Raw genomic sequence first — 20,041 nt, 5'->3', positions numbered from 1 at the left:
CTAAATAGTCATGGTGGTCAGAGAACTTGTGTTTTTTAAACAGAAAAATAAAAAAAGAACACCTTGTGTAAAGTTTAGGGTGTGGCTCTGTTTAACAAAGATGGTGCTAATATAATTGTATCTTCATCTTTTATTTTGTTTTCTTATGGAAAGCAATTTGTCTATTTCTATACTCAAGTATTTGAATGACTAAACTCTAAGTCAGATAATCAGATTTGGTCAAATTCGTCAGGTAATGTCACATGGAGGGAAATGAGCCGCACCTGAGTTATTTTCCACCTGGTCATCGTGTTTTCCGTACATTCACACCTGACCTGTTCGCATGTCTTTGATGACGATAGTCGCTACAGAGAATGAGGAAGCGGCAAATGGAAAAAATGTTGTCTGATAATGTTGAACAGATTCTCTATTGTTTGTCTGTGTGTGTGTGTGCCTGTGTGTTTGTGTGTCTGTGTGTGTGTGTGTGTGTCTGTGTGTGTGTGTGTGTGTGTGTGTGTGTGTGTACATGTTGTTCATGTGATTACTGTGAAGCAGCTCGTGTTGTCTCAGACGGGTTAGGTTGCACACTGTTCGTATACTTATGAACGGTTTCATAGAAGAATGGTGTACATTTTCTGAAAAGGATATTTAGACACTTGGTTTTGTATGTCTTCCCACACATTTCATGTTCCTAAATAGTGTCATTTTTTTGTCAATTTTAATGAATTGGCAGTATTGTTAAATTAATTATGACTTGAGTTGTTGTACTTTTACTTGAGTATTTCTATTTTATGCTGCTTTATACTTCTACTCCACAACATTTTGGATGCTAATGTTCTACTTTTCACTCCACTACATTTATTTGACAACATTGGTTCTTTGCAGATTCAGATGAATACGAATTATAAATCAACTAATAAACAATGATGTATTTATTATGGATTAAGACACCCGGCAGTATAAAAAGTATTTGAAGTTAGCGCAACCTTTTAGTTTTCTGTCAAGGGTACAAAATGAACACTCGCCTCCGGTTCACTTCCATTCTAAGTGAGCCAAGGTCCACACACATTTGCTTGAAGCAAATTTGCATCTTTGCATTTGCATGGAGTTCAACTTTAAGGTGTGTATTTTAGCCAAACAGTCCAGACCTACTGAACAAACAGAATTACTGAAAGAGCTGATCGATGTGGAGTTATTGAACCGTCACCTGGAGTCAGTTTAATGAGGGATCATTAACACATGTTCTAAACTAAACCTTCAATAGATCTCAGGCTGCAGAGAAAAAACATATCAGTATCAGTGACGTCTGGCACAGGTTTCGCAATGGCCGGTTTAAACATGTGGGACATGTTTGCACTCATTACAGCCAGGAACATTTGCATATGGGCCTCGGGAATCCGATAAGTCAAGCAAACATGAGTCTGAATTTATTTCTCTTCTTAACTTTCATGTTTTTTTGGATAAAATCATGTTTAAGGCCTTTTTGAAGAAAGGTTTTCATGAAGCTGCTCGGGGACATCTGGGGTCGATGAGGTCAAATCCTGATGGAGGATCGAATGACTTGTGGGGGTTGATTTTGGGATTTTAAAACTCAATGTATTAGAATTTTGCTGATTGATGATCGATTGATTTATCTTAGTACAAGGATTTCAACTTTGAGGTATTGTACTTAACAGCTTTGGGAAAACAATACAGAACAAGAAGAAGCTTCGGACAACTTGAGTTTCCCTTTGAGATTTACTGGTTCTTTCTCTGCATATTATCTTTATTGTTGAGGCCACAGTAGACCTATCGGTGCTGAAAAATCAAATGTTGACCTTTTTAACAATAGCCACTTTAAAGATGATGGTGTTTTTTAACCACAAAAACAATGTTTCTCTTGTTTGTAAGGAAATGTCTTTTGGGGAATGAATTCTTAGTTTTCTATCGTGCACCTGTTGTATTTGTGGCGTTGTCTTTTATATTCTGATGGAAACTATAAAGTAAAGTTCATATCCAGCAACTCAAGGAAACAAATCAAAATGTCCTTTACTGGAAACACCAAACAGGTAACATGATCTGACAGGAATGTTGATCACGATGTTCTGCAGAGAGAAATAGTTTCATATCCGCGTCACTCCTAAATCCTAATTCTTAAAGGGACCGCACACAATGGATGGAGAATGGACCTGACAGTGTCAACTTCATATCGTTACGTATGATGATAGGCTTCAGCCCCCCTGGTGTTATAGAAACCCACAACATCTTGGTTGACCTTAAATAAATCACTTTAAATTGGCTCTGGTGCCGATACAGATAAACCTCAACATGAGCTAAATGAAAACCACCGAAAATCACCGACTTCATGTTTAACGTGTGCAGATACTCATGTATTTTTTTCATTTAAAGATATTTCAAACTGTGATTATATAAATTTGTAATAGAATCCACAAGTCTTTATTTTACTTTATACTTTATAGACAATAGTTCATAATTTGGGTACATCAAAAGATCACAGATTACATTTAAAGTAAATAACAAATGATCTGTCATCAAGTGGATGAATAATCCATCATCCGATCTCTGAACTACAGTTAACTATAGAATCGATTCTTAGCTGAGGTGTTTTGTGTGCAGCGAATGACAAATGTATTTCCCCTAAACAGTAAACAGGCTTGTTTGGCTCCTGGAATACACACCTTCCAAGTGGGAAGTGATTTGAGAGCCACACCCTCTACAGGAACGCCCTCTGCAGCAGAAATCCCCTCCTCCCTCCTCCTGCATCACCACCTGTGGGTGGTTTGCTGATTAAAAAAATTCCGCAGCGATCGTATGCACATATAAAAGAGCAGAAACTGCTGAACAAAGAACATCCCTCCTGCGCAACACTTGACTTTCACAGCTCAGGTAAGTCTCTTAGGAAAACGTCATCCGGTTCTCTCTGAGTGATACTTTTATCTTTTTAGCTCATTTTAATTGTTTTAACAAGTTTAATTGAGGGGAATTGCTAGATGAAATCTATTTTGCTGTGTGAATTGAAAGACTTTTGTACAACTCAAAACACGATGATTTAAGGTTAATATCCCCTGAAAGACAACTGGAATGCTCTGGTTTATAGATTATCAAAAATGTAACTGGTGGTTTTTAAGTTTGCTAACTTTGTCTAAAGCAGGAGAGTTGCTGGAGTTAGTTCTTTGTTTCTTTTGATGGTTTTGTAGTTTATTTTAATTTTAATTTTAATTTTTTGGTCTTTGCATAATTCAACTTCTTTTCAGTCAACCAAATGTGTTTTTAGAAATACTTTGTTGTTGTGCTTAATTGATTGCTGATTGATTCAATGCAATCCATTTTGAATATGCTGAGACTTTAAATTTCTCTTTGCGTAATTAATATTTGCCAACTCAAACTGCAGTGTGTTGATAGACCGGCTCGCCAATCACACTTTTAATAACTATTCATTTTTTTTGTACATTTACTGTCTTCCTTTAAAGAATGGCACGTGGATTGACCCTGTTGGTTGCAGCGCTGGTCGTTTATGTGACTCCGAGTGTCCAAGGAACGTCTCATCTGTCCTTTTCCAATGCTTCGGTTGGTTTTCTTTCACTTAAATTCTGTGTAAATCATCACAACACCTGCTTGACCTTTGTAATTTAAACGGGTAATGTGTTTCCACCTTGAAATTCTGTTTTTAAAATGAAATGCCAGGTTTGAAGGCTAATTAAGTAAAAGGGAGAAAACACCAGCTATTTTTGTTCACCACCACTTTTTTTTTTTTTAAAGTAATGGCTAACCAATACAAGGGTTTATGTCTGGGTCTTTAGAGCTGTTAACTGATGATCATTTCCTGTGTTTGGACTTCTCTCTACTCTTTATTGTTAAATGTTTGTTTCCAAGAAGCGGCTGTAATCGAATACTTGAATGCATAACTTTGCTAAACAACAGAACATGATTCTGCTTTTAAAGGGCTACTCCAGCACTTCAGTATAGCACCTCCTTAAGGTTGGGGAACTCTCAGGGGATTTATTTTTATTCAATTGATGCACCAGAGGCCAAGATATTCTGACTTAAAGTCCCTAGGTGCCAGATCCTAAAAACACTGGGTCCTATTTCCATCATGCAACTCTGACATTATATAACAGGCTGAGTATACTCGTCACCCTGTGTATACATGGAGGCATTAACTCTGCAAAGATATGCAGATAACGCAGCCTCTGGTTGACAATTTTACATAGTTTGCTTTTTTTTTCAGAACAAATAAAACTTCAGAATTAGTGACTCATTATAACTGCTCCGAGGGCAGAAACGGTTTAGAAAATAACAGACTTTAGCTTCATTTACTGCACAAAATATTTTCATAGCCATGAAGAATTTAGTCCACTGAGTTTTCTGTTTGTGTACCAGGTGGACATCACTCGCTCAGGTTGCGGAGTCGATAAACTGTGTGTAGAGACCCCAGATGACTGCGCTCCTGATGGAACAGACAGCTGTCTGTTTGTGTCTGTGGTCGCCGCCGCCCCAGTGGCTCCCAACGGCACTATGCTGTCCATCGAGCTCAGTGGAAACTCCATAGGCTACATCGCACTGGGCCTCACTGCGAACGCCTCAGAGGTAACGCACACTATTTCAAACATCTTTTTGCTAAATTAGACACTCAACTTAATCTCATGCTGCTTTTTAAGCAGTAAAATACTTTTATACAAATGGGGGACAGGTTTGTGTCTGCGAGAAGATGCTGGTTTCCAGAGTAGAGATCCTTTTGACATGAGGCCAAAGTACACAGAGTATTGTTTCCTCTTCCCCAGAAACTTGTTAGGCAGCCGTTGCCTTGTAGAGTCAGAACTCGATGATACTATACTTGATTTACAAGTTTATGATAGGTTTATGTTATGTCCCGTTCCTTATTTATACTTTTCTGGATCTAGTTAATCAGTGACATGGAACCATCTCAATGAATGCATCTGTTAAATATGACTGGCATTTATTGACTCGAAACAATATTTATCTAGTTGATCAGGGCTGCCTGGATAGTCCATCAAACAGCTGGACAATGTGTCTCTTATCTCATACTGAAGGCTGTAAAGAATACAATATTGTGGCTTTCATAATTTGTGCAAAATAAGGCCATTTCTCCAACCATTAAGTCCATTATGATATCTTCTGTATAAACCCATGGACTTTGAGGATCTAGCCCTTGAATTGGGACATAGTGTGAAATATGTTGACGATGGCAACAGGTGCTATATGGCTGCTGTGTTTACACAGAAAAGTAACAAACTGGTGTCTTTATTACTGGATTTTGAAATTACTTTGGAACAGTGATATCATCCTCAACATGAAATGTGGTTTTTTTTTTTTTTTCTTTTTTTTTTTTTTGCTCCTATAGTGACTATAAATGAGAAATTATTCACGGCAACAAATCAGAATATTTAAACGTGTTCAAGCATATTGTGCAATGACTTTCCAAAATGATGTGACATGAACACAGAAACATGCAACAGGGAAGCGGAAGGAAAATGATAATACTGAGGAACGGATGAGTTGGAAACTAAACTCTGGACTGTTGACTCACTATGTTATTTCCAGCCTTAACAAAGACGCTGACTGTTGGAATTTGTCATGTGGTCACTTCAAGGTTGATGTATTACCCTTTAATCACTATTTTATTTTCTGCAGGGTAACACCATGCTCTTCGTTTGCGGTAATGACAACGGGTTCTTCTTCAGGACAATGACACTGAACAACACAGACGCTGCGCTCACCGGAAATGAGGAGGTGAGGACTCGTATTTACTGTCGTATAGATGTTTGCGTAAGGAAATGCACTGGTTTCATGAAACAAGGGGTTAACAGAAACTAATACACATTTACATACATGCTGATAATTTAGTGTCTATACTGCATATGCTAAAAAGAAATCCAAATATTCCAAAATTTAAAAAAAGTCTAAGTCACTTACTGAGCAGATACTTAATAAAGTTATAGATTCACAGCCTTAACAACGATAGAGCAAATGATAAGAACATACATTAACTTATTTATACATTTCAAATACTTGTGTCTTTTAGTTTCCATTGCTTTCAGTAGGTTGTCTGGGGTGTCAGAAATCATGCTAAGAACTTTTGAGATCCTAAATCATTGTAGGTAATGGATTAAACATGTCACCAACAAAAGCTATAAAATGATCCTTTACATCAGGGGTCTCAAACATAAAAACATATTTTTTAAATTACACTTGAAAATAAAAATATCCCCATAGTCGAAATTATGAGATGCCTAAACAGTCATAGACGCAGCGCTTTGGCTTGTTGCTGTACACTTGAAATGTATTGTGAGTACATTGCCGACTTTAAATGTGACTTTAAACGCATGAAATACTTCATGTGGGATTGTGCAAACGCACCCTTGACAGGATTTTAAGCGTTGAACAAAGTTAATGTAATAACTTGATATTTGTCTTTTCTATTTTCTTTAATCGTTTGATCCAGTAATGTGAGTTTCTTAACCCTAAATTAAAAGGATTTAAATTATTGTAGAAATGTGCTTAAATATATTTTTATATAACTATGTACAATATTTTTACACTTTAATAATCAAATGCAGAGTTATTTAACAATATGTTGGGAGTAGTTACATTTACAACCGGCCCTTTGTGGGCGACATGATGTGGCCCGGCATGAAAATGAGTTTGAGACCCCTGCTTTACATCCGGTAAGACAGGAGTTTATTCACTGGACCATAATTGAGCAGCATCACAAATTAGTCAAATAAGTGAGGCAAATCTGTTAAATTAAAATGTTTTCTGTGAGTAAATGTGTTTATAAAAAAAACTTTTTCTGAAACTTATTTTACCGCACCATAACTTACGTTATGTCACGCAACCTTTCTAGCAAGTGTCAGATATCCGTGGCACGGTGAATGGAACTCTGATCAAGTGTGAGTTCAACATCACAAGTGTGAACACCACCAGAAGCAGAAGCAGCGAGGCTACCACCTCCTCCATCCTCCTCGGGGCTGGGAATACTAACGCGAGTAAGTGGACACACAGTAACACACGCGTACATTAATATACAAGATTGCTTCACAACAGGATTTCCATGTAGAAACCTGAATTCTTAAAACTACAGTTGCACAGCATTTTGTTTATTCATCTATTTCATCCTGAGTACACAGTATCGTAGGGGAATACTGTATGTTCTCTCGCGTTGGAAAGTAAATATACATTTACTAAAGTACTGTACTTGAGGCTTTATTTTCCTTATTTCTTCTCATTACAGTTCAGAAGGAAATATTTAACAGTTTACGCCACTATATTAAATGATGGCTTATACTTTACAAAGTAAGACTTGAGTACAAAACCTATGAAGAGCTTCTAAAATGTAGTTTATATAATTAAAAAACAACAGTATAGACAAATACAGCTGAAACATATTCGTCATGTGACTATTTTCCATGTGAAAATATTTTGTAGTTTCAGCTTCACACGTGAGAAATCAGATTTTAATAGCAGTTTTTTTATTTTTATAAATGTTTGCAACAGTGGTTGTGAAGGTAATTTTGAAATTGGAGAGAAATGTTAGTATAACTTGAATATACAGACAAAAACAGTGACGAGAACAAGTAGACCTTAAATGGAAAAATAACCTTTACTGCGTTTCTTCTTTTAGCTTAGCCCTCTTTTCTCCAGATATACAGATGGATTTACTCCTTCCTCTTTCAAACTGGAAATGTTTATTTTACTGTGACTTTAACTTCTGCCCATGAGAACGTGTGTAACCGCCCACTGCTCTGTCAATCTTCAGTGACTCTCCTCCCCTTCAGCCGCATGCTGAACAGCGGTCCTCTGAACCTCGCCGACCCGGCCAGCAACCTCATCAGAACCACAACAGCAGCACCCAGCGTCAACGCAACAGCAGCACCCAGCGTCAACGCAACAGCAGCCACCAACACAACGATGCCCAACAGCGGTGGAGCTGTCCAGCCTCTTGGTAAACAAAACGCCACTGTTTATATATTTTCATTTTCGTTTTCAGTCTTCAGATACTGATGTCTGAGAACAATCCACAACAGCAGTAACTAAATAACGAGAGATGGAGGAACATCTCATTTTGTTGGTCATATAATATCCTAGACAGAAACGGGTACGTCATTTTAAATTGATAGGAAAGGTTCTTAATTTGGTCCGTTTAGTAGCTGTTCTGGAGCTTTCGATTGCATCAGATGATGGTTGTCAAGGAAATTGATATATGATCAAAAGCTCCAATAATGAGTTCTGAATATTAACTCTGCATGCAGTTTATAAACTCAATAAGTAAATGTATGCTGCTTGTGTACAGTTACTATAATTATTACAAAACACACTTTTGTTCTCACCTCTGGCCATGCAGATAATTTCTGTGTATTTGTTATAAAGATATTTGTCAGTTTCTGCCTCTACCCAGAAGCATTGGAGATGAATAAAGTGTTACATGTCTGTCCATAAATGTCTCCAATGAATACCGGTGACCTGTTGAGAGTACCGGGGACATTGGAAAGAGATGAAGCTGTTGCGCTTCATCAGTGTAATTTGTCAATACATCACAAATCGATGTCCATTGATGATATTGTTGAGGCGTAAACCGCAGCAAAAGAAATTTGATTTGTAGTCTCTGCACTGAGCCGCCATGTCATTACTGAATCGACAGAACAAACATTTAGTGATTAACTCCTTTTTGTCTCTTTCCTCACCAGCTGTGCTGCTCCTGCTGAGCGTCCTCTCGCTGGCGGTCATGCTGAGAGAAGGAGGTTGTGGCTAGTTGGATACAATGAAGACACAAAGTGTGACAAAGTGTTTTTACTGCACTTAGATGTGTTTTAACTGTTTGTACTTTAAGCTGAAACTCATCACTTGTCTGTTAGTATATAATTATTCAGAAGACTCATATCTATCTATCCGGTTTGCATTTGTATAACTCTTTCCTACTAAACTTGATCTGCAAGTACAAATTGTAAGACTTTGGTTTGAGCGGTTTCTTGGCAGTTAACCTCAACTCTCAAACCTCCTTTATGGGAAACTCAAGGGAAGAGTAGTAGTTTTATTTTGAAATGTACTGTGACTGTAAAATATCTGTTCCTGGGATAACAAATAAGTTCTATCAAATCTAAATGAATAAAGTTGAAGCTATTTTTGTTTGTTGCATCACTTCGTTGACGGTTTTTTGCCACATCATGAATTGCACTGCCTCTCACGGTACATAACCAGCCATGACTTCAGGGCTGCAATTAATTATCTCAGTTAAGACATGAATAACAAACACTTTTCTAAGAGGTGAATTGGCGTTTCAAAACTGAATGGTTTGCTTGAGGCTTATATATATATATATATATTTTTTTTTTTCCTAAATTACAGCTCTACATTAAATGACATGTTTGTACTTTACTCATACAGATAAATGTTACTAAAAGCTGCTCTATATATAATTTTGTGACTTCAGATTGTTCACAACTAAAATTGCTCCTGAGGAAAAACATGGTGAAATCTTTAATCCAAAACAATGGTCATGAAATCAAACCATGACATTGTGTCATTTGTTTGGGGACTCTCTCATTTAGGGACATTCTCGGTGTGACTACAACTTCCAACGACAGACCAGAGTTTGGTACAAAACATTTCTGCAGCTTTGGCCATTGTATTCAAAGATATTGCTAAAAATCTGCAAACAAACGGAGCAACAAACTAGAGCAGTCAGACCCTCTGATTGTAAAGAAACCAACGTTTTTGCAAGTTTTTCTGTTTGCTGCTGCGTTTAATTGAACCAGATTCAAGGTCATTAATCAATTCCTGCATTTTATTACTGTATTTTATTTCTTACACTGCTTTCTATTTTAATTACTTTTTAATGTTTCAATGAATGTTTTTTTAAATCTCCTTTACTTTTGCCTTGTGTTTTAATGGTTTTAAGTGAAGCACTTTGAATTACCTTGTTGAAATGTGCTATACAAATAAACTTGCCTTGCAAAGTAGCTAGCAACTAATTTATTTGGAGGTCAAACTTGAAGGGAGTACTCCTGAAATGATTGTCGCGAGCTCAAAGCAGAAAACCGTATGTGCACACTTACAGCAAGCAAACTGAAGTCTGGGTTGTAGTCTTTTATTTAAAATAAGTATTTGACTTAAACGACCCCACCCAGCAGAGGCTGGTGTTCAGGCTTTGTACAGTATTTATACCTTTGTGTTCTTAGCCCGAGGGCCTGGTGAAAAACTTGTACATTGCCTATAAAAGTATTCACCCCCCTTGGATGTTTTGAATGCTTTTATACATGAAATCAGGGTCGATATAATTTGACATTTGTAAAAAAGCTTTCATGTCAAAGTGGAAACAAATTTTTCCAAACTAATATAAAAAATGAATAGTGTAAAATAAGTGTTTGCATAAATATTCACCCCCTTTTAAAGTGACTGACCTAATTCAAAGGTCCAGCTAGTTGATGCCAGCAGTGTCACAAGTAGTGGAATGGAGAACACCTGAGTGCTGTCGATGTGTGTGATTGTAGTATACAAATGTGAGATAAATGGATTTTTGAAGAACTCATTTTATATTGTAATGTGTGTTATAGTTAAAACGGCCAGCAGGTGTCGCCATCACACCACTAGGGGGTTGTCTGTGCATGGTATTCATGCTTCCTTGTATACTTTCTCAGAAGAGCAAGAGAAGAGTGTAAGTAGAGAACAGGCACCCTCAATAAAACATTTGTTTAAACTGTATTCAAGGTGAGATTTCGATATTAAAGGCAAACATTGTTTAAGTTAACTGTTGTGCTTGTTATCTAAGGCTAGTAAGAGATTGTAAGTCGCTGTTTGGTATAAAACGGTTGATAGGGCCGTTATTAGCATGAGTCTAACAAGCTAACCCGTTGGTGAATGTGACCGCATAGTTATTGTGGTATTGTTGCTGAGTTTGGACGTTACTAAAGTTTATGAGAAGAAGAACAGCAAGAGAAGAGTGTGACGTAGAGAACAGGCACCCTCAATAAAACTTTTGTTTAAACCAGTGGCGGCCGTGCATTTTATACCTGGGCCTTCACCGCTGTCCTGCAGCTCAAATACCACCTTATAAACACATTGTGAAGCCACAGCTATTGTTCATTTTTAATGCTCTAACTATGCACATCTTCATATTAAACCTTTGGGTACTAGTCATTTGAATAACACTGGAACATTTAGAAAATGCAAACGCCTACATGCAGGAAAATATAACATCCTCAGCTGGTCTGGCTGTGAGATCCACATCATTCCTTAATAACACACTGCAAACAAAAGAGATTGTCATAGGATTTTACTTTCACAACCTGAACATTGAATGTACTGCTCTGCAATGTCTTTCCTTGGCTCAGCACCCTCTGTCATGGTGCAGCTCAACTCGGTCAGAATGCATTTTGATTGGCTGAGCTGCATGACCCATCACCCATCAGCCTCTGCTGGCTGTTAAGTTTCGGTTCACGATAGTCACGTGCTCGCCCACTGACCAATCACAGCACACTCTGCACCGAGCGGGAAAGCTACAGATGAATACTGAGCAGCATGTAATGCTGACGTCATTATAGGCCGGCTAGCAGGCGCTGACACGTCAAAGAATACGCCCAACATGTCAAACTAAAGATCTGATAGGTTGAACACTATGACAATCAACAATATTGTCCCCATTTACTTTAATCTGCACTGGCTGCAGGTGAGAGTCTGCAGGCCTCTATGTTCTTACCTAGAGACACAGAGGTGAGATCTGATTGGATAAAAGCTCTACTTAAAACAAGCTGCACTGGAAGCAGAGCAACTGAGGAAGACAGTAGCTGTGCAATGAGAAAATAAGATAATGGGGAAAAATATTTTTATAAATTATAATGAATCAGAATCAGAAACGGTTTATTGCCATTGTATGTTGAACATACAAGGAATTTGACATGACGGGAGGTGCGTAACATTTAACAAGCAACAATGCAAAGTAGAAACAAATTAAATTTACAGAAAATACAAGATGAAGTAAAATATAAAATAAAGTGGAATATAAAATTAAGTGAAGTCGAGTGCACAAACGAACAGATAACAGTACTATAAACCAGTGAGATGTACGTGTAGTGTGAAAGTGTCGAGTGTAATAGAAGGGATGTGCGGCGGAGTGACCGGTGGGAATTTGTATTGGGGATGACAGAGTCAGTGGGGGTCTGTTAATGAGCCCGACTGCCGACGGGAAGAAACTGTTCATGTGTCGTGAGGTCTTGGTCCTGATGGACCTCAGCCTCCTACCAGATGGAAGGGGCACAAACAGTTTTTGTCCAGGGTGAGAGGGGTCGCCTATACAATCCTTCTTGCTCGCTTCAGGGTTCTTAAAGTGAACAAGTCCTGGAGGGATGGCAGATAATCACCCTCTCGGCAGAGCGAATGATGCGCTGCAGCCTGCCCTTGTCCTTGGCTGTGGCTGCAGCGTACCAGACCGTGATGGAGGAGCAGAGGATGGACTCAATGATGGCTCTGTAGAAATGCACCAACATTGTCTTTGGCAGGTTGAATTTCTTCAGCTGCCTCAGGAAGTACATCCTCTGCTGAGCCTTCTTGGTGATGGAGCTGATGTTCAGCTCGCACTTGAGGTCCTGGGATATGATGGAGCCCAGGAAGCGGAAGGACTCCACCACGTCGACGGGGGAGCCGCACACAGTGATCGGGGCTGGTGGGGCTACGTTCTTCCTGAACTCCACAACCATCTCCACTGTCTTTAGAGCGTTGAGCTCTAGGTTGTTCAGACCGCACCAGGTCACCAGATGGTCAGTCTCCCACCTGTAGGCGGACTCATCCCCACCAGAGATGAGTCCAATGAGGGTGGTGTCATCCGCGAACTTCAGGAGCTTGACGGACTGGTGACTGGAGGTGCAGCTGTTGGTGTACAGGGAGAAGAGAAGAGGGGAAAGAATGCAGCCTTGGGGGGAGCCGGTGCTGATGGTCCTGGAGGATGAGACGTGCTTTCCCAGCTTGACGTGCTGCTTCCTGTCAGACAGGAAGTCTGTGATCCACTTGCAGGTGGAGTTGGGCACCTGCAGCTGGGAGAGCTTGCTATGCAGCATACATGTAGTGTATTTAAGAAAAATTATTAAATTATAAAAATAGATTTTTTTTTTTTTTTTTAAATATATGTAGCTTTGTCATTCTGTTTAGGCCAGCAGAGAAGGCCTTGCAGGCCCTGACGGCCCACCACTGGTTTAAACTGTATTCAAGGTGTCTGCTGCCGTTCTTTGGTGTGCCTGTCATCACACTGACGGGAGGGCAACGCATACAATACTGAACCATTAAAGTAATGGACACATTCATGTTTGGGAAAAAAAATAGTCTAATCAACCAACAATTTCGCGGACCCCTGTGAGGGCTGAAACTCACCCCACAGAGAAGGAGGCCAGAGCACACGTGTGTCCGCTGCTTTTACAGTCGACACGCTGCAAATAATAACTCTACCAAAACTGGTTTACAGTTAAAAGGATTTAATCCCACTGATGCAAGTACGATTACAGTTAAACATTGGAGTACATACTCCTATGAAATATTACAATATTAACCCACTTTGGAAAAAACTACCTCTGGTCCCAGGACACAGCCGTCCCAGGCAACCACACGCTAAAAAGAGGCAGAAAAACACTTCTATCCCCGCCCACATATTCGTTTGCGACTCCTCCCCTCCCGTCTATCTCAATTTCTATTGGCTAACTTCTCTACACACTTCTGGAAACGCCTATCTCCACATCTCTCTCTCCCTGAGCAGCTAACACATTCAATGACGGTCAGTTATTGCTTATTGATTAGCATAGAAGGCATTAGCCTTCTATGCTAATCCTTCAGTATAAAAGCTAAACTTCTGCAACTTGGCAGAAGCTTCATGTCTCATTAGCTACTAATCCTACAACCCTTTATGTTTATCTTAATTATGCATTCCCAAAACCCTTATGATTATGACTAATTATGAATTCTTAATTATGAATCATTAAACACTTTTATTATATCTACTAAACACACCGTTTTTTGCTCAGGTTGAAGACCTCTGTTCTAAACGAAACCTTCAACAGATCTCAGGCTGCAGAGAAAAAACAAATCAGTATCAGTGACGTCTGGCACAGGTTTCGCAAAGACCGGTTTAAACCTGTGGGACATGTTTGCACTCATTAGAGCCAGGAACATTTGCATATGGGCCAAGGAGAGGTGGAGTTTGTGATTGTGATAGTTTAATGTTATTGTTAAATGTTATGCACCACCGCCACGACAAATTCCTTGTAGGTGCAAACTTCCTTAGCAATAAACGATTCTGATTCTGATTCTGAGTTGAAGCATGGCGAGACTCCGATAAGTCAAGCAAACATGAGTCTGAATTTATTTCTCTTTCATGTTTTTTTTGGATAAAATCATGTTTAAGGCCTTTTTGAAGAAAGGTTTTCATGAAGCTGCTCGGGGACATCTGGGGTCGATGAGGTCAAATCCTGATGGAGGATCGAATGACTTGTGGGGGTTGATTTTGGGATTTTAAAACTCAATGTATTAGAATTTTGCTATCTTTAACCCAACAACAAATGAAACAAAAGTGAAGAAGGTGTTGAAAACTAAATTCAGGCCGTCAAAATAAATTTCACTCATAACCTCAGTATTTCTAACATAACATCTTTGGCCCTGAATAGAGTGGAAGCAGATTAATTTGATTTTCAGGACAAGAAGAACCATATCGAAGGGTTCAAATCACATCAACCGGCTTGTTTTACTCCAGTTTTATGACTTTTATGCAACTTTTTTGTACTTCAGTAACAAAGCACAATGTGTTTCATGTGTTAGAATTGATTTATCTGCGTACAAGGATTTCAACTTTGAGGTATTGTACTTAACAGCTTTGGGAAAACAATACAGAACAAGAAGAAGCTTCGGACAACTTGAGTTTCCCTTTGAGATTTACTGGTTCTTTCTCTGCATATTATCTTTATTGTTGAGGCCACAGTAGACCTATCGGTGCTGAAAAATCAAATGTTGACCTTTTTAACAATAGCCACTTTAAAGATGATGGTGTTTTTTTACCACAAAAACAATGTTTCTCTTGTTTGTAAGGAAATGTCTTTTGGGGAATGAATTCTTAGTTTTCTATAGTTTCCCCCGGTTGTTGAGCAGAGTTACGCCACGCTGTAAAGAACAGGTATCGACAAAAGAAACTTGATCAGTCTTGAGTCTCAGGAGACAGTGGAGAGTCCCACAATGGGACATCATTAAAGTCTAATAATCGATTGAATATTGGCACAGTTTTCTTCCAACTTCACCTTTTCTAATTTTAAGCATCTGGATTAATTGCTTTTATTGTTGAATTTCTTTTAACGCTCCATTGAAGGACATCAAAGTGTGTGGATTTATATGCTGTAATACTGCACCTAATACTGTTGTATTTGTGGCGTTGTCTTTTATATTCTGATGGAAACTATAAAGTAAAGTTCATATCCAGCAACTCATGGAAACAAATCAAAATGTCCTTTACTGTAAACACCAAACAGGTAACATGATCTGACAGGAATGTTGATCACGATGTTCTGCAGAATATGATTTGCATACCAGCAGACGATCACAGAGGTCACCGCAGGTGAAAATGCGCTCTTCATTTCATAAGACTGATCACAATGGAGTTTGAGTTACAGTAAACAAATGAATGTGTTATGAGTGAGTCAGTGACTCATCACTGGTTGAAGGAGAGCTATTGTAAACACTGTAAAAAAGTATAATTCTGCATTTTCTTTACTTTCACTGCTGCATTTGTGTTGTATTTTATCTGATCTAATCTTCTTTTCTAATGCACTTATTCACCTTAAATAAATCACTTTAAATTGACTCTGGTGCCGATACAGATAAACCTCAACATGAGCTAAATGAAAACCACCGAAAATCACCGACTTCATGTTTAACATTTGCAGATAATCATGTATTTTTTTCATTTTAAGATATTTCAAACTGTGATTATATAAATTTGTAATAGAATCCACAAGTCTTTATTGGCCCTGAATAGAGTGGAAGCAGATTAATTCGATTTTCAGGACAAGAAGAACCATATCGAAGGGTTCAAATCACATCAACCGGCTTGTTTTACTCCAGTTTTATGACTTTTATGCAACTTTTTTGTACTTCAGTAACAAAGCACAATGTGTTTCATGTGTTAGAATTGATTTATCTGTGTACAAGGATTTCAACTTTGAGGTATTGTACTTAACAGCTTTGGGAAAACAATACAGAACAAGAAGAAGCTTCGGACAACTTGAGTTTCCCTTTGAGATTTACTGGTTCTTTCTCTGCATATTATCTTTATTGTTGAGGCCACAGTAGACCTATCGGTGCTGAAAAATCAAATGTTGACCTTTTTAACAATAGCCACTTTAAAGATGATGGTGTTTTTTTACCACAAAAACAATGTTTCTCTTGTTTGTAAGGAAATGTCTTTTGGGGAATGAATTCTTAGTTTTCTATAGTTTCCCCCGGTTGTTGAGCAGAGTTACGCCACGCTGTAAAGAACAGGTATCGACAAAAGAAACTTGATCAGTCTTGAGTCTCAGGAGACAGTGGAGAGTCCCACAATGGGACATCATTAAAGTCTAATAATCGATTGAATATTGGCACAGTTTTCTTCCAACTTCACCTTTTCTAATTTTAAGCATCTGGATTAATTGCTTTTATTGTTGAATTTCTTTTAACGCTCCATTGAAGGACATCAAAGTGTGTGGATTTATATGCTGTAATACTGCACCTAATACTGTTGTATTTGTGGCGTTGTCTTTTATATTCTGATGGAAACTATAAAGTAAAGTTCATATCCAGCAACTCATGGAAACAAATCAAAATGTCCTTTACTGTAAACACCAAACAGGTAACATGATCTGACAGGAATGTTGATCACGATGTTCTGCAGAATATGATTTGCATACCAGCAGACGATCACAGAGGTCACCGCAGGTGAAAATGCGCTCTTCATTTCATAAGACTGATCACAATGGAGTTTGAGTTACAGTAAACAAATGAATGTGTTATGAGTGAGTCAGTGACTCATCACTGGTTGAAGGAGAGCTATTGTAAACACTGTAAAAAAGTATAATTCTGCATTTTCTTTACTTTCACTGCTGCATTTGTGTTGTATTTTATCTGATCTAATCTTCTTTTCTAATGCACTTATTCACCTTAAATAAATCACTTTAAATTGACTCTGGTGCCGATACAGATAAACCTCAACATGAGCTAAATGAAAACCACCGAAAATCACCGACTTCATGTTTAACATTTGCAGATAATCATGTATTTTTTTCATTTTAAGATATTTCAAACTGTGATTATATAAATTTGTAATAGAATCCACAAGTCTTTATTGGCCCTGAATAGAGTGGAAGCAGATTAATTCGATTTTCAGGACAAGAAGAACCATATCGAAGGGTTCAAATCACATCAACCGGCTTGTTTTACTCCAGTTTTATGACTTTTATGCAACTTTTTTGTACTTCAGTAACAAAGCACAATGTGTTTCATGTGTTAGAATTGATTTATCTGTGTACAAGGATTTCAACTTTGAGGTATTGTACTTAACAGCTTTGGGAAAACAATACAGAACAAGAAGAAGCTTCGGACAACTTGAGTTTCCCTTTGAGATTTACTGGTTCTTTCTCTGCATATTATCTTTATTGTTGAGGCCACAGTAGACCTATCGGTGCTGAAAAATCAAATGTTGACCTTTTTAACAATAGCCACTTTAAAGATGATGGTGTTTTTTAACCACAAAAACAATGTTTCTCTTGTTTGTAAGGAAATGTCTTTTGGGGAATGAAGTCTTAGTTTTCTATAGCTTCCCCCGGTTGTTGAGCAGAGATACGCCACGCTGTAAAGAACAGGTATCGACAAAAGAAACTTGATCAGTCTTGAGTCTCAGGAGACAGTTGAGAGTCCCACAATGGGACATCATTAAAGTCTAATAATCGATTGAATATTGGCACAGTTTTCTTCCAACTTCACCTTTTCTAATTTTAAGCATCTGGATTAATTGCTTTTATTGTTGAATTTCTTTTAACGCTCCATTGAAGGACATCAAAGTGTGTGGATTTATATGCTGTAATACTGCACCTAATACTGTTGTATTTGTGGCATTGTCTTTTATATTCTGATGGAAACTATAAAGTAAAGTTCATATCCAGCAACTCATGGAAACAAATCAAAATGTCCTTTACTGTAAACACCAAACAGGTAACATGATCTGACAGGAATGTTGATCACGATGTTCTGCAGAATATGATTTGCATACCAGCAGACGATCACAGAGGTCACCGCAGGTGAAAATGCGCTCTTCATTTCATAAGACTGATCACAATGCAGTTTGAGTTACAGTAAAGAAATGAATGTGTTATGAGTGAGTCAGTGACTCATCACTGGTTGAAGGAGAGCTATTGTAAACACTGTAAAAAAGTATAATTCTGCATTTTCTTTACTTTCACTGCTGCATTTGTGTTGTATTTTATCTGATCTAATCTTCTTTTCTAATGCACTTATTCACCTTAAATAAATCACTTTAAATTGACTCTGGTGCCGATACAGATAAACCTCAACATGAGCTAAATGAAAACCACCGAAAATCACAGACTTCATGTTTAACATTTGCAGATAATCATGTATTTTTTTCATTTTAAGATATTTCAAACTGTGATTATATAAATTTGTAATAGAATCCACAAGTCTTTATTGGCCCTGAATAGAGTGGAAGCAGATTAATTCGATTTTCAGGACAAGAAGAACCATATCGAAGGGTTCAAATCACATCAACCGGCTTGTTTTACTCCAGTTTTATGACTTTTATGCAACTTTTTTGTACTTCAGTAACAAAGCACAATGTGTTTCATGTGTTAGAATTGATTTATCTGTGTACAAGGATTTCAACTTTGAGGTATTGTACTTAACAGCTTTGGGAAAACAATACAGAACAAGAAGAAGCTTCGGACAACTTGAGTTTCCCTTTGAGATTTACTGGTTCTTTCTCTGCATATTATCTTTATTGTTGAGGCCACAGTAGACCTATCGGTGCTGAAAAATCAAACGTTGACCTTTTTAACAATAGCCACTTTAAAGATGATGGTGTTTTTTAACCACAAAAACAATGTTTCTCTTGTTTGTAAGGAAATGTCTTTTGGGGAATGAAGTCTTAGTTTTCTATAGCTTCCCCCGGTTGTTGAGCAGAGATACGCCACGCTGTAAAGAACAGGTATCGACAAAAGAAACTTGATCAGTCTTGAGTCTCAGGAGACAGTTGAGAGTCCCACAATGGGACATCATTAAAGTCTAATAATCGATTGAATATTGGCACAGTTTTCTTCCAACTTCACCTTTTCTAATTTTAAGCATCTGGATTAATTGCTTTTATTGTTGAATTTCTTTTAACGCTCCATTGAAGGACATCAAAGTGTGTGGATTTATATGCTGTAATACTGCACCTAATACTGTTGTATTTGTGGCGTTGTCTTTTATATTCTGATGGAAACTATAAAGTAAAGTTCATATCCAGCAACTCATGGAAACAAATCAAAATGTCCTTTACTGTAAACACCAAACAGGTAACATGATCTGACAGGAATGTTGATCACGATGTTCTGCAGAATATGATTTGCATACCAGCAGACGATCACAGAGGTCACCGCAGGTGAAAATGCGCTCTTCATTTCATAAGACTGATCACAATGCAGTTTGAGTTACAGTAAACAAATGAATGTGTTATGAGTGAGTCAGTGACTCATCACTGGTTGAAGGAGAGCTATTGTAAACACTGTAAAAAAGTATAATTCTGCATTTTCTTTACTTTCACTGCTGCATTTGTGTTGTATTTTATCTGATCTACTCCTCCCTCCTCCTGCATCACCACCTGTGGGTGGTTTGCTGATTAAAAAAATTCCGCAGCGATCGTATGCACATATAAAAGAGCAGAAACTGCTGAACAAAGAACATCCCTCCTGCTCAACACTTGACTTTCACAGCTCAGGTAAGTCGCTTAGGAAACCATCATCCGGTTCTCTCTGAGTGATACTTTTATCTT

At 38.0% G+C, this 20,041-nt stretch overlaps 1 protein-coding gene across 1 annotated transcript; it reads left to right on the top strand.

The window, feature by feature from the left end:
* The first annotated feature begins 2,821 nt into the window (after window positions 1–2,821).
* On the top strand, window positions 2,822–9,119 carry LOC306788999 (putative ferric-chelate reductase 1). Its single transcript, XM_079284747.1, has 7 exons — window positions 2,822–2,865; window positions 3,450–3,546; window positions 4,360–4,566; window positions 5,632–5,730; window positions 6,845–6,986; window positions 7,757–7,942; window positions 8,685–9,119. Exons 2-7 carry the CDS (start codon window positions 3,451–3,453, stop codon window positions 8,747–8,749), a joined length of 795 nt encoding a protein of 264 aa, XP_079140873.1. The 5' UTR covers window positions 2,822–2,865; window position 3,450; the 3' UTR covers window positions 8,750–9,119.
* Window positions 9,120–20,041: the final 10,922 nt, after the last annotated feature.

This window comes from Melanostigma gelatinosum, assembly GCF_949748355.1.
Source record: "Melanostigma gelatinosum genome assembly, chromosome: 15".
NCBI lineage: Eukaryota > Metazoa > Chordata > Actinopteri > Perciformes > Zoarcidae > Melanostigma > Melanostigma gelatinosum.
Note: the sequence above shows the minus strand (reverse complement) of the source record. Positions and strands in the feature narration are given on the sequence as shown.